The sequence below is a fragment of the Camelus ferus genome, chromosome 3 (genome assembly GCF_009834535.1).
Source record: "Camelus ferus isolate YT-003-E chromosome 3, BCGSAC_Cfer_1.0, whole genome shotgun sequence".
In the NCBI taxonomy this organism is placed as follows: Eukaryota; Metazoa; Chordata; class Mammalia; order Artiodactyla; family Camelidae; genus Camelus; species Camelus ferus.
The window spans coordinates 64,548,695-64,561,808 of record NC_045698.1 but is presented as its reverse complement, the minus strand read 5'-3'; the positions used below and the strand labels follow the sequence as shown (position 1 = coordinate 64,561,808).

At 38.5% G+C, this 13,114-nt stretch overlaps 1 protein-coding gene across 1 annotated transcript in view; it reads right to left on the bottom strand.

The window, feature by feature from the left end:
- FAM81B (family with sequence similarity 81 member B) overlaps window positions 1–4,399 on the bottom strand; it is a 47,010-nt gene extending 42,611 nt beyond the window's left edge. Inside the window, 4 exon segments of the mRNA XM_032476296.1 lie at window positions 525–589; window positions 3,750–3,847; window positions 4,272–4,369; window positions 4,371–4,399. Coding sequence (XP_032332187.1) covers window positions 525–589; window positions 3,750–3,847; window positions 4,272–4,369; window positions 4,371–4,399 — 290 coding nt within the window.
- Window positions 4,400–13,114: the final 8,715 nt, after the last annotated feature.

The window sequence follows — 13,114 nt, the reverse complement described above, 5'->3', positions numbered from 1 at the left end:
ATCTCGCCTTTACAAAGAGGAATTCTAGGACCTTTTGGATGATGCCCATGTACCAATTGTATGTTATATTTCCAAGTCCCCAGAGTTGTCCCTCTTCTGTAGCCTTTCCCTGGATGAGCTCCAGGTGTGGCACTGTAAACAGCAGAGACAAAATGTCCTACATTTCAAAATTCCTGAGTTTTTAGCATGAAATGTTAACATATTTATTTGCTTTATTTTGAAAGTCACAGTTAACTATATCTGATCTTGTCATATGTCATTCATTGCCTACACTGTGTTATTTTATTCATAAATCTATAGGAACCTACAAAGGTTATTTTAAAGAGGAAGAGTAAAATTGGCTTGTTCTGTCAATCAGAAAGGAAAAAGAGAGGTTTGTCTTTCTGAGATGGTTTAGTGAAGTCCATCTGAAAGCAGAGAATTAGTTTAAATGAACTCAAAGTTATCTCATTCAGGCACTTGAATCTCTAACTAAATCAACAAGTACGCTAAATAGTTAAAGCTGTTATAATTTACAGACTTACTTGTCAACATATTCAACTAGATCTGTAGAATTCTTGGTTGACATTTTGGCTGGAGATAATGTTACCTAAAATAAAGGTCACAGGTTTAAAATGTATCAGCTACTTTACAGAGAAATCTTATCCACCTTATTCTTATACAAATGTTTTAATTTAAAACAAAATATATGCTGTAGATTACAGATCATCCGCCCAGTTAATCTTGCACATGCCTCATGTGTACTGCTAGAGACTAAAACCAAAGTCAAGTTCTGGGAAGATTCTAGAGAGTTTCATTTCATAGATTTGGTATCACAGTTAAACAAAAACTTTCTGGAAAAGCCAAAGCCATAAATTATTCTTAGATAATTTAAAAATGAAATATCAAATGATTATTGGCTGTGTTACTAAAGATGTCCTCAAACAGTGACAGTCTTGACATGGTAAATTCTGAGGGGGATCTGCTAATTTTCAAAAACAAAGCCAGAACCTAGAAAACTAGTCTCTTCAAGTAGTTTTGTTTTCTAAGAAACTTGGATGTCAGATTATTAGAGTCAATGAGAAATAAAAGTACAGAACACGGGTACATAACTTCTAGTAGTAAACATAGCTGGCCATATGAACACTTAACTAATTCAAGAAAATGGCACTACCAGTAAGTTCTATTTGCATGAAAATTCAAACTTTTGCAGCATTTCTAGGAGGAAAGAGGATACCAAATGTACTCCCTGTTTTGCTTATGCTGAAAATGTTTTAAGCTCTAATTTTTTTTTAAGTTTAAAGAAGCAGGACACAGATTTATCCTAGTTTTAATAGCCCATCATTGAATTGGATTCAGTAGGAAGAGTATGAATTGTATTCCACCTCAGTTAAAAACTTAAACAAAATATGTTCCTAGGGTATTTTTTCTTAGTTTATATTATTTTAAACTATAATGGTGGGTAGAGTATGTTAAGACACACTACAAAAGTCATTCCCTTTGCAAACATCTTAGGAACTACCACATTTTACTTCTTAATTTAGGGCTAAGAAACTTAATTAGAAATCTCTCTTCTCCAATAAAACTGAAAAAAAAAAAATCAGGTACTTTTATTTTGAAGGAAGCTACAGTAGTCAGGCTTTATGACCCAGCCCACTTGGTGGTGGGCAACCAGAAAAAGCTTGAGAATGGAGCGAGTTGCCATGATTCTTCTTTAGACCCTCTCTCACCATTGCTAAGTGGGGTTTTGCAATGGGTCTGATGCTCCGAAGCCAGGTGTTTCCCTAGAGAATGGATATACAAATCCACTGGGCGCCCAGATGTCCATGATATGGAAACCATCCTAATTCCCTAGAGAACATAGTTGGTCTTTGCCCTGGTTCGTGTTTTCACTCCAGATTCCAACTGGAACAGTACTGTGCCCTGGGCTCCTCACCTACTTGAGGCCAGATCTTTCCTTCTCACCTCTCCACTGCTACACCCCGGCCTGTGGGAGATTGTTTGTGGAATTGCCTTAGCAACTGGCTGGTCCCTGGTCTTGTACATTTGGCACCTAGTAGTCCTTTGTGAGTACTTGTGGAATGAAAGCATGTGATGAATATCTTGTCCAATGACACTAAATTACTGGGTCATTGTCTTCCCTTCTCCTGCTGGAGGGAAACAGTTGGATATATATCTGCTTTGTTTTTACTTTGTTCAGTTTTAAGTCTTGTTTGCAAGACTGTAAGTAGTATACTCTTAAAAACACACATACAACTCATACTTTTTTTTTTTTAGATATCTTTCCACACCCCAGAATCTTTTTTTCTTTTTTTTCCTTTTTAACATTTTTTTATTGATTTATAATCATTTTACAATGTTGTGTCAGATTCCAGTGTTCAGCACTATTTTTCAGTCATTCATGGACATATACACACTCATTGTCACATTTTTTTCTCTGTGAGTTATCATAACATTTTGTGTTTATTTCCCTGTGCTATACAGTGTAATCTTGTTTATCTATTCTACAATTTTGAAATCCCAGTCTATCCCTACAACTCACATACTTTTAAATTAACAAATGTTAAACCTGACAATGGAGGGGCATTTGGAAAAACATAGAGAAGTGAAAGATAAAGAAAAAAATTCTCACTTATAATTCTACTATCTAGAGCAAAGCTGTTAACATTGTGGCATATTTATTTCCTCTTTTCTCTGGGCAATTTTTTATGTACCTAGGACTAAATTTTTATATTTTTGCTAATTGAATATAGGAGTCAGCTGTTTCATCCCTATTCCTACAGACTAAATGTAATAGTATCAAAATTGTCTCACAGACAACTTTGTGATTATTATGGAACTTTTTACATGTGTTAGTTTTCATCTGTTTCATCATAATGCTTTGTGACTTAATGGACTTTAAAATACTTTCACATGCATGATGGGATTTCATTCCTGAAACAGCCCTGTAGGGTGGGAATCATTACCTCTACCTTATGGGTAACAACAGTTACCTTAAGTAACCGAAATAGTTCTTTATTAAAGGAAGAATTCAAGGTGATTATTTTTATAGGTGAGGAATCTGAGGATTTGAGAAGCAAGGAGCTTGCTCACAATCATACAGATGTTGATAATATGATGACAGTAATCAGACTGAGTCTTTCCTTCCTAAGTCCTTTACCTTAGTGGCTCATTCAAACTCCACATCTTGGTATAATAGGTCTAATTAACACATTTCACAGAAGAGGAAACAGAGAGGTTAAGTAATTGCTCAAAGTCTTGCAGCCAAATACGTGGTACAGCCAATAGATAGCAAAGATCAGTGTTTGACTTTATGCTAGCTTTCTAGTGCTCTTCTGGTCACAAGAGGCTGTATCCGCTGGTCAGATGTTTGAGACTTACAAAGCCTAAAAACACTGCTTCTTTGAATTAATGGGGAATATATGACAGGTACATACCAGTAAAAACTTGTATTCAGCTATTGTCTTTTCATGTTAAAGATAACATCTACACTTTGAGTTTATTATAGTGCCTTTTGAATCTTCACAAAAATAGTCATCAGATTTTTAGCCCCACATATTAAAAGTCAGTCCAGTGAATGTATTCACAAATTGAGATCCTTTTTCTTTGCAGCATTAGTCACTTTGTTAAAGCAGAACAAACAGGAAATGAGGGAGAATGAAAAGAAAGCAACTCTTCCAGGACTCCTTAGATCTCTCTAAGCAACATTAAGCTTTAAAGAAGCTGAGCAAAATATTCTATTTTTAACGTGAATATCGAAAAGTACTTGCTTTCTTCTCTTGGTCACTGGCTGAGCCAGGAAGGGGGCCATCAGGTTCATCCGGCTGTTCCTCTGGAGTCAGGGAGGCACTTTTGTTGACATCTGTATCTAGGCAACCAGAATGCAGAATCAGATCAGGAACCACAGCAAGTGAATTTTTGCAGTGGTGGTAATTTTTTAATTTTTTTGAATTGAGGGCAGTTTCTGTACATATAGCGAAGTTTAAAGGGAGGCTTCCAATTTGTTTTGCACTTCTTCCTTTCCCTCCTCCTCTACCCCAGACCTCTAGCAGGTCCCCATCTCACCTCAATCAGCTAGAATAGCTTATCACCTCAGGTGCTTCCATGAGACAGTCAGGAAGCTTTGTCGAGATGCCCTCATTTAGACCAAGGAAGTGATTTCACACCCTATTGTGCCCAAGCCATCTGAGGATCTTCTTTGGGATTTATTACCTTGTTTTTATGTAATGAGAAATATAAGCTAGCAAAGTAGGAGAAATTTAGAGACCTTGAATAATCCATGAGATAAATACCTGAACTCATGACGCTTGATTTCCTGACTTTATTTTTTGTTGATCTGATCTTTTGGAAAGGGAACAGAAGTGTAAAAAAATTTTTTTCTCTCTCAGAAAGCCAAAGTACCAAGGAAACTTGATCGCATCCTGACTAAAGTTTTCATGTTTCTGGGGCATCTTTCTGGGGTGGCCCAGCAGCATTGTGACTGCAGGAAGGACCTGTGATGTCAATGGGGTTGGCCCTCACACTTTTAAGTCTCTGAGTCCCTGAATCTAGGAGATTCGAGTGTTTTCCTTAATGCTCATTGTTGAAAAAATCACGAGGTCCTAACTCTTAGTCTCAGTGGGCGCAAAATGGTTATTTTTAAATTGACATTTCACACCCTTCCCCTGGTTTCACCTTCACAGTTTGATAAGAGACCCGTTTCCATCAAATTAGAAAATGAGATGCTGCCACACTCCTGAATCTTAAGTATGCTGGTTAAGGAAGCTAACTCTCCTAGGCCACTAGGGGGAGCACCGCAAAGAATGCGGAAATGGCAGGCGAGCTGGATAAGGGCTTCAGAGAAATCAAAATAATTGAACTTTGGCTTTGAGAGAATATTTTGTTCAGCTTTGGCTTGTTTCAAAACGATGTGGATTGCTTCAGCTCTGACATGTTTTCCTGAGTTTTAAAATTGGAATTTGCCTATTTTGCTGATACAACTTGACCCTCATATACAGAAATGATATTATTGGCAGAGTTATTTTTCAAATTATGGTGCTGGATTTGCCTTCCTCCCAGAACACGCAGGATGTTCAGGATGCTGAATGACAATTTTGGTCCCATAGATAAACAGCACGCATGATTTTTGGCTTCAATGGTATGTCTTTGAGTGTTAAACTAAGCCCTTAAAGCGTGAATACAGACTATTTCATGGTTTGCAAGCAGTCTAAAATGCTCAATACACCACTCTAATTGTCATTTTATACTGTGCCAAGTAAGACTGACACACCAGTGACTGAGGGCAGGTGGTTGTGGGTGCTGAGGGAGTTGGTTAGAATCCTTACGACTCAACCTACTGGCTATTTACTTTGGGCAAAATTACCTCCCCTCTTCAAGACTCAGTTTTCTCATCTGTAAAGTGGGCTAATAACATCAGTCTCATAAGGTGGTTGAGAGGATTCAATGCAACAATACACCTAAAGCGCTCTGCTGAGTGCTATGCTGGGAATCCAGTAAGAAGCAGCTATTATTAGCGATTATTTTACAAGGTGGCAATTATCCAAGAAATAGAATTTGTGTGAGAAGGGAAAACTGGATTTGACCTTGCTAAACAACTTCTCATGATTCTTTCTCTTCTTAAATTCAGCTTCTAATCCATAGGATTTGGCTAGGAAATTGGGGTCCAGTGAAATGAGAGTCTAATTTGTTATCTAAATGGATGCTTGGCTCTTAAAAGTTGTAATAGTTTTTAATAGAACAGTGCACACAAAATGTATGTACCACTGAATTCCCACCTCTCTAAGTAAGTATGAAAAATTTTTTGTGGAAGTCAGTAAGCTTCAAATCCAGGGCTACCAAGAGTATAGCCTAAAGCACAGAAGCCAGTGTGTTCAATTTCCATCTTAAAAACTGAAAAATGACCTTATATTCTGATATTATTGTAAATATAGCCATAAGGGAATAATCTTGGGGTGGTGGTCAGTGAAGTCGGTCAGTTAGTATTCAGGGTCAGCTGAGACAACTGCTATGTTGTTGTGCACTGTACAGCCCTAGGGGGCACCATCCACACAATAACAATGTAGATTTTCATATTTGTTAGGCATAACAAAATTTTCAATTTGTTGCCTGACACATTTTCAGGCATATGTCAAGAAAATATCTTACTCTAATAAGATAAGTATACTAGGGCAGTTTTCTGACAAGTGGAGGTAAAGGGTCTTGAGGAAAGGGTGCCTATTTCTCACTCACACAAAGAGTGTATATGGGCCAGTGGCAGCCCTGACTCTGGGTGTCTGCTGGGTACTGTGTCCTCAGCTGAACTAGCCTCAACCAGCCCTTGGCCACAGCAGCCAGTAGTTGGCAATGTCCTCAACTTCCTTTTCATTCTATGTTACCTCACCCTTGTTGTCCCAAGTGCCTTCAGGCCATCCTTCCTGGAAAGACCTCACACTTTTCCTTGGGCTATTCTCATTTACCTGCTATAGTCTTCTAGTAACCGCTGATGTGTGTAGTGCTTGATATTTTAGGAGATGCCCTTTATGTTCTACCTCATGACTCTTAGAGCAGGTATGAATATCCTGATTTTACAGATAAAAATACAAGGAGGTTCAGGGAGGTTTCATGACTTACATCAGTAAATTGTGAAACTGACTGACTAGACTCCAAGTCTTGTGATCATCCCTTGGTCACCATCCTTGTGGGATACATCATACTAAATTATGCTAGGGTGTGAGTGTTTGACTTCTTTTCTAATGGGGAACTCAATGCTAAGTGGGTCCTTAATGCTCCCTGTCATTTATATTGCATTTCCTTAGTCCATCACTCTTGTCCTCTTCTAGAGTACTCTCATACCTTTTCCTCTGTTCTCAAATTGCCGTAAACTTCTCTCTCATCTTTACTCTCAGCTGATGACTTTTTCTTTTTATTTCGCTATGAAGTGAAATAGAAGTAAATAGAAGGGAATTTTGATAGCCCACCCACTGCATCTATAGACCAATGTGTATCTGTGTCCGTAAATTGCAACTCCTCTCCTGGTTCAGCAGACGAGCCATCTGTGCCCTCCCTTGTTTAGGGCCATCTGCCAGCAGTACTTGGGTCCCACTCCCTCTCTTCTATTCCAGGACCCCTCTTCCCTCTACTAGATAATTTCCATTGGCATCAAGCGTGTTTTTTTTTTTCTTTCCTCCACCTTAAAACACATAGACAACCTTCTTTTCATCCTATGTACTCTTCTAGCTACCATTCAATTTTTTTCCTTTTTTGAACAGGAAAAGATGCTAAAATGTTTCTATTTTGCTTTTTCCAGTTTCTCTCTTTGCTATGGTCTGAATGTTGTCCCCCTCTAAAATTCATATCTTGAAGCCTTAACCTCGAATGTGACTATATTTGGAGGTAAGATCTTTAGGAAGTAATTCAGGTTGAATGAAGTCATAGGGTGGGGTCCTAATCTGATAGGATTAGTGGCCTTATATGAAAAGGAAGTGATCCCAATCTCCTCTCTCTCTCTACACACACATGTTGAGGAAAATATGAGGACACAGTAAGCCAGGAAGAAGGTTCTCACCAGCAACCAAGTTGGTTGGGACTTTAATTTTGGATGTCCCAGCCTCCAAAACTGAGAAATACGTTTCTGTTGTTTAAGCCACACGGCTGCTAGCATTCTATTACAGCTGTGTAAGCAGACTAAGACACTCTTGAATCACTAAAAATCAGGCTTTCTATCCCTTGTACTGTCTATTAAAATTGCTCTTGTCAAGGTCCCCTCTGACGTCTCTGTTGCTAAACCCAAATCTCAAATCTCAGTCCGCATCTCACTTGCCCCGTCAGCAGCATTTGACAGAGTGGAGAGCTGTCTTCTACTTGAAACTCATTCTTTACTTCCCAGGGCTACGAGTCTCCCATAGCTCTGCTATTCCTTTTCATGGGTTTCTCATTCATCTCCTTGACTCTGAGCATCTCAGGTTGCTCAGAGATTTCCTGGAAGTCCTGTGTCCTAAGAACCCTCAGTCCCTGGGCAGACACACACTTCTGTTACTGTGTCTTGCTGTATTTCCCTCTTAGTGTTAATCTATCTAATATGCATTTACTTTTCCTACTAATTGTTTTCCCTGCTAGAATTTAAGCTCCGTGGGGTGGAAATTTTTATTTCTCTTGTTCACCGTTCTGCCCTGATGGGGAGAATAGTATCTGATACATGGTAATTGCTCAATAAATATGTGTTAAATAAATGAATAAGTGAAGTCCATAAAGATGTGCAGACAAAATTCTACAGAGAGGTTCAGAAGCACAGGTGACAGTGGATGAACGTGACATGAATTGTGGAGCTGCTGGCATTTTACCTGAACCTTACAAAAGGCACATACTGGCGGTCCCTAAGGTCTGAGCGGCAATCATGGTAGTTTGACTCTTCTGTTCCCTCATAACAGCCCTAAGGACAGACACTTCCAGGGGCTCCTACTGTCCAGGACCTTCCACTGACACTTGGAGAGGGGAAAGGCTTCTTTCTCCATCACCAGCTGTTTCTTGTCCTATTCTCTTCCTGTCTGACTTTCGGCCTGCTGTCTATTAGAAAGGATCCGGTAAATTCAGTATGGCTTTCACGCCCTACAAGGGACAGTGCCTTGGTCCAGGCATTTCAAATGTGTGTATAAAACTCTTAAACTGTAGACTCCTAGGCTCTGCCCCTGCAGGTTTCAAAGAAGCTCGTTTTGATCCAGAGATCCAAGGACCACATGCTGAACAACTAAAAGAACAGAATTTCTAAAGATGGCATCCCTCGAAACCCATAGGGAACATCCTTTTGGTTGGGGGGCCTCTTTGATGTCTGAAAATTGCTCCTGTATTCCTATAAACAATTATCTGTCTGTCTACCTACCTGCCTGCCTGTTCCGTCCATCTATCCGTCCATCAGTCCTAGATTGTGTCCATGTGGAGTTATCTGCACTGTAGCAGTGCTGGAGGTGCTTTCTCCTTTGAAAACAACTTCCTTGGGTCCTAATTACCTTCTGCACCTCCCCCAAGGCCAAACCACATCCTCCTGGCAAGTCTCCCCTCAGGTGCCAAATGGCAATTTGCTGTCATTCCTACCCCATGTTTAGACCTTGCTATTCCTCCTCCTAGCTGTCAGCCGCGCTCTCTTTTTCCATTTTCTGGTTCCATGTTACCACTTCTGTCTCCCCCGCCTCTGAACAAACATCTTCTCCCCAGATATCCTAATTGAAGCCAAGCTGCTCTGGTGAATTCCCACTGCCCTTAGCTGTGTTTCCTGCCTCCAACTCCCACTACCCTTTACCTGGCTTTGGCTATTATCACCTAAATCAATTGACTCACCAAATTAAGAAGTGCAATACATTAAAAGATAGTAACTTTGATAATTTACCATGAAATAAAATGCCAAGTGAAAAAAAAACATACACTCTAGGAAAGTGAATTCATCCTTATACACAGTCTGTCACCTATATTTACCTGTGCAGAGTCCAAAACAAAACACAACCACTAAAAAAAACCTGACATTGCTGATAATGACAAAGGTTGGTAAGCTAATCACTCAAGGACAGTAACAATTCGGGTGGCAAGTAATTGTGTTGCCACCAGATACGGGAACCGTGAGTTTTTGTGGAGGCAATAAAAGCCCGTGCTCTTTGTTAAATTAGTTTACAGAATCTCTGTGAGACTGGAAACAGGAATATTTATTCCAGCTGCTCTAGTGCCATGATTTATTTCCCTCATTTCTCTGCAAAAATCTCTTTTGCTGCATGGAGGTTTCTTGCTCTGCCAGCTGAGTGAGCCTTGTGCATTTAGCCTGCTCTAAAAATCTCAGTTCCACCTCCCTGAGGGTGTCTGCTCGCCTGGGCACTGGCTGGGGGTGGGCAGCCATCCCACTTGCTGCCCCAATCATCTCCAAGAGCCTATTTTTGTTGTGCAGTAGGACCAGTGCCCCCAACCACCCAGCCTACCACAAGCACCAGCGCCTCAAGGTGAACAGAGTATCTGAAGAGCATATAAATTAGCTTCTAATCCCACAATCAATGAATGTATTTTTGGCCCTAGACATCCACACATTTAGCCAAATGGCTCTAGGACAGAATTGAATATCGTATATGTTTGTCTCGTCAGTAGCAAGGGTAATGAAATCCATAAGAGAGAAGTTTTTCTTTGCTCTGGGAATACCTTTATGTCCCAGCATTACAATATATGTGATCCTGTTCTGTACAGAACTTACCTCCGGGGCCCATTCCTTCCGTATGTGCTACCTACCCACATCCCTTGTGGCCAGGATGCCTAACCTTGTAAGAGTCCGGCGTCCTTCCTTTGCCCTTCTTCTAGCATGGCTATCTTTTTAAAAATTAATGTGAAAATAATTTTGTCCAGCCCATTTTTTCCCCTAGAAATTTGCGATCAGCTTTTCATAGGTTGAGAAATAACTAGGCCAAATGACTGCCTAATGTATAGAGTTTCTTTTTGGGGTGATGAAAATGTTCTGGAACTAGATTGCAGTAATGGTTGCTAAACACTGTGAATGTATTAAATAACTACTATAAATGTAACTACACTATAAAATGTATACTTTAAAATGAAATTTTATGTTATGTGAATTTTAGCTCAGTAAAATAATTGTCCTCTTCAAAAAAAAAAAAAGAAAGAGATAACTAGACTAAACTGTAACCTAAGGGGATGGGAAGACATTTACTGAGTGCCTACTATGTGCAGGTCACTGTGTGCATGTGTATTTATACTTTAGTTAATTCTCACAACAACCCAAAGAGTACGCTATCCCATTTTACAGGTACAAGTTGAGGAACTTTCTCAAACTTCTCAAAGTCTGACTTTCTCAAAGTCATGCAGCAGTATGGTTGACTCAGTCAGTGCTTTTTCTGCCGTGCCAAGCTGCTTATCTTTGAAGTCTCTCTATATCTTCATCCTTTTCTGCCCCCTTCTTCTTTATGGCATGTCTTCTGTCTCTTGCCAGGCATCTTGTGTTTTATATCTCAAGTTTTCTGCTGAATGCCTTCAGTCATTCAATCACTTATTTGTTCATTTATTCTGTCAGTCATATAAGCATTCAAGTATGTATTGGGTGATGTCTCAATTCTCTTCTAGACATACAGCAATGAGTAAAACAGAAAACAAATTTCCTTTGATATTCTAAAAAGCAATGTATAATAAGTACCCAGGCATTCAAGATGAAATAGTGTGAGTGCATTTATAGAGGAAGGCAGAGGTGCTGGGCAGCCCAGGGGAAGAACACATGGCAGCCTTCTAGGAAGGGGGAAAGGGAGAGGACTTCTTGGGAGAGGTGACACTGAGGGGAGCCCCAAGGCTCTGTAGAAATTACTCCATACAGTAAGTGAGTGTGTTTCTGCTTGGGGAATGCCCATCTCCATGACAAGCAGGGCTGAGTGGAGAAACAAGGTGGGTTAATCATCAGAGATGAGGTTGTACAGGTGAGCAGAGGTCGGACCCTGAAGGCTCTTGTCTCTTCATAGGCACTTAAGGAGTGTGGAATTTACCCTGCAGGTCAAGACAGAGAGCTGAGCGGTCAAGTAGTGTTGACTGGGTCCTTGAGTCCTGTGGATGTGCTAATATGTTAGAACAAAGCCTGAGAGGTAAAGCCTGATTTAGTAGCATGGAAATACTTCAGGCTGGAGAGGCGTGTTTATTCCTGGTGAATTTACATGTGATAAATTCTTATGACATTATATTCTAAAATACATGTACGAACTGGCTTGACATGATTAACAATTTAAAGGAAAATATAAACACAGGGGCAATTTAAACACTAGTATTAATTTATGAGTCAATGGAGAGTGACATTAAAAAAGAGAGGCTTTGTTCTAACATATGTAAACACAGGCAAATGTATGAATTCTGTAATTCTGTTTCTACTCCACTGTGAAGGAACTTTTTTTAAAAAAATTGACACTAAGTCAATAATGTGAAAAGTAATGAAACCTTTTTCTTACGGAAAACTTTGTAATTTTGTGTGTGTGCCTAAGATTACCTCTGAATAACATATTTAAGCTATTTGGAAACTTCGGACTCTGATACCACATTATTGGTAGAGCGTTTCATGGTACATTGTTAGAGGGATTCCTATTAATTACACAGTGATTTTATTTTTGTGATATGAAAAATTATCCATGTAAATTGATAGACTGTTCAAAACAAATTAGATAAAAATAAACTGAACAATTATTTTGTAAGAATTGGGGCATCTCTAAAATTATTTTTGTTTTGAATGTTATATTCAGTATCATGTATATACATATACATATAATTTTTACATAAATGGGATATATTATAGAAATACCATAAACAATTAAACTTCTGAAGATGTGAAAATATATACCAAAGTACACAGAAAGGAATTCTTACATAATCATCCCCTCTGAAATTATTACTGAAATAATTATACACATTTTGATGTGTTTTTAGCCTTTTTTCTATGAACATGTACATATATGTGTGTATATATACATGGGTGTCTGTGTATGTGTACATTATCTGTATAATTTTATATCCTGACTTTTCCATTTAGTCTTGTTAATATGCTATATTATAACATTTTACCTGTTATTACATATTTTTTAAAAATAGAATTTTAATAATTGGCTAACCATAATTCTGTTTAACTTCTTTCTTATTTTTGGATATTTAGATTGTGGCCAATTTTTTTGATAAGGGAAATAATATTGTGTTAACATTGTATACAAAATCACTTTCTATACCTCTGATTGTTCTCTAAGGAAATAATAATGCAAAGGGTAGGAAGATTTGTGAGGACCTTGATACACACTGCCAAACTACCCTGAAAAAATAATACTTTTTTGCAAAGCAAATTGAAAACATGTAACAAGAGACATAAAATTTCTATACCCAAATGTAGACATTGTACATCTTGAAATAAATTCTAGGGAACTTCCCCCAAATAAAGTAAAAGTCATCCAGACATACTTACCATAGTGTTAAAATAACTAAAAATTGGTTATTTGTCTTAATTGTCCAACACTAGGGAAATGCTAAGAGTATTCTGGAGGACTTAACTGATCACAACCATTAAAAATAATATTTATTAATGATCACTTATGATATGTAAAATGTACACATTACAATCTTAAGTGGAAAATTGGCATACAAAAAAATTGGGATACAGTTT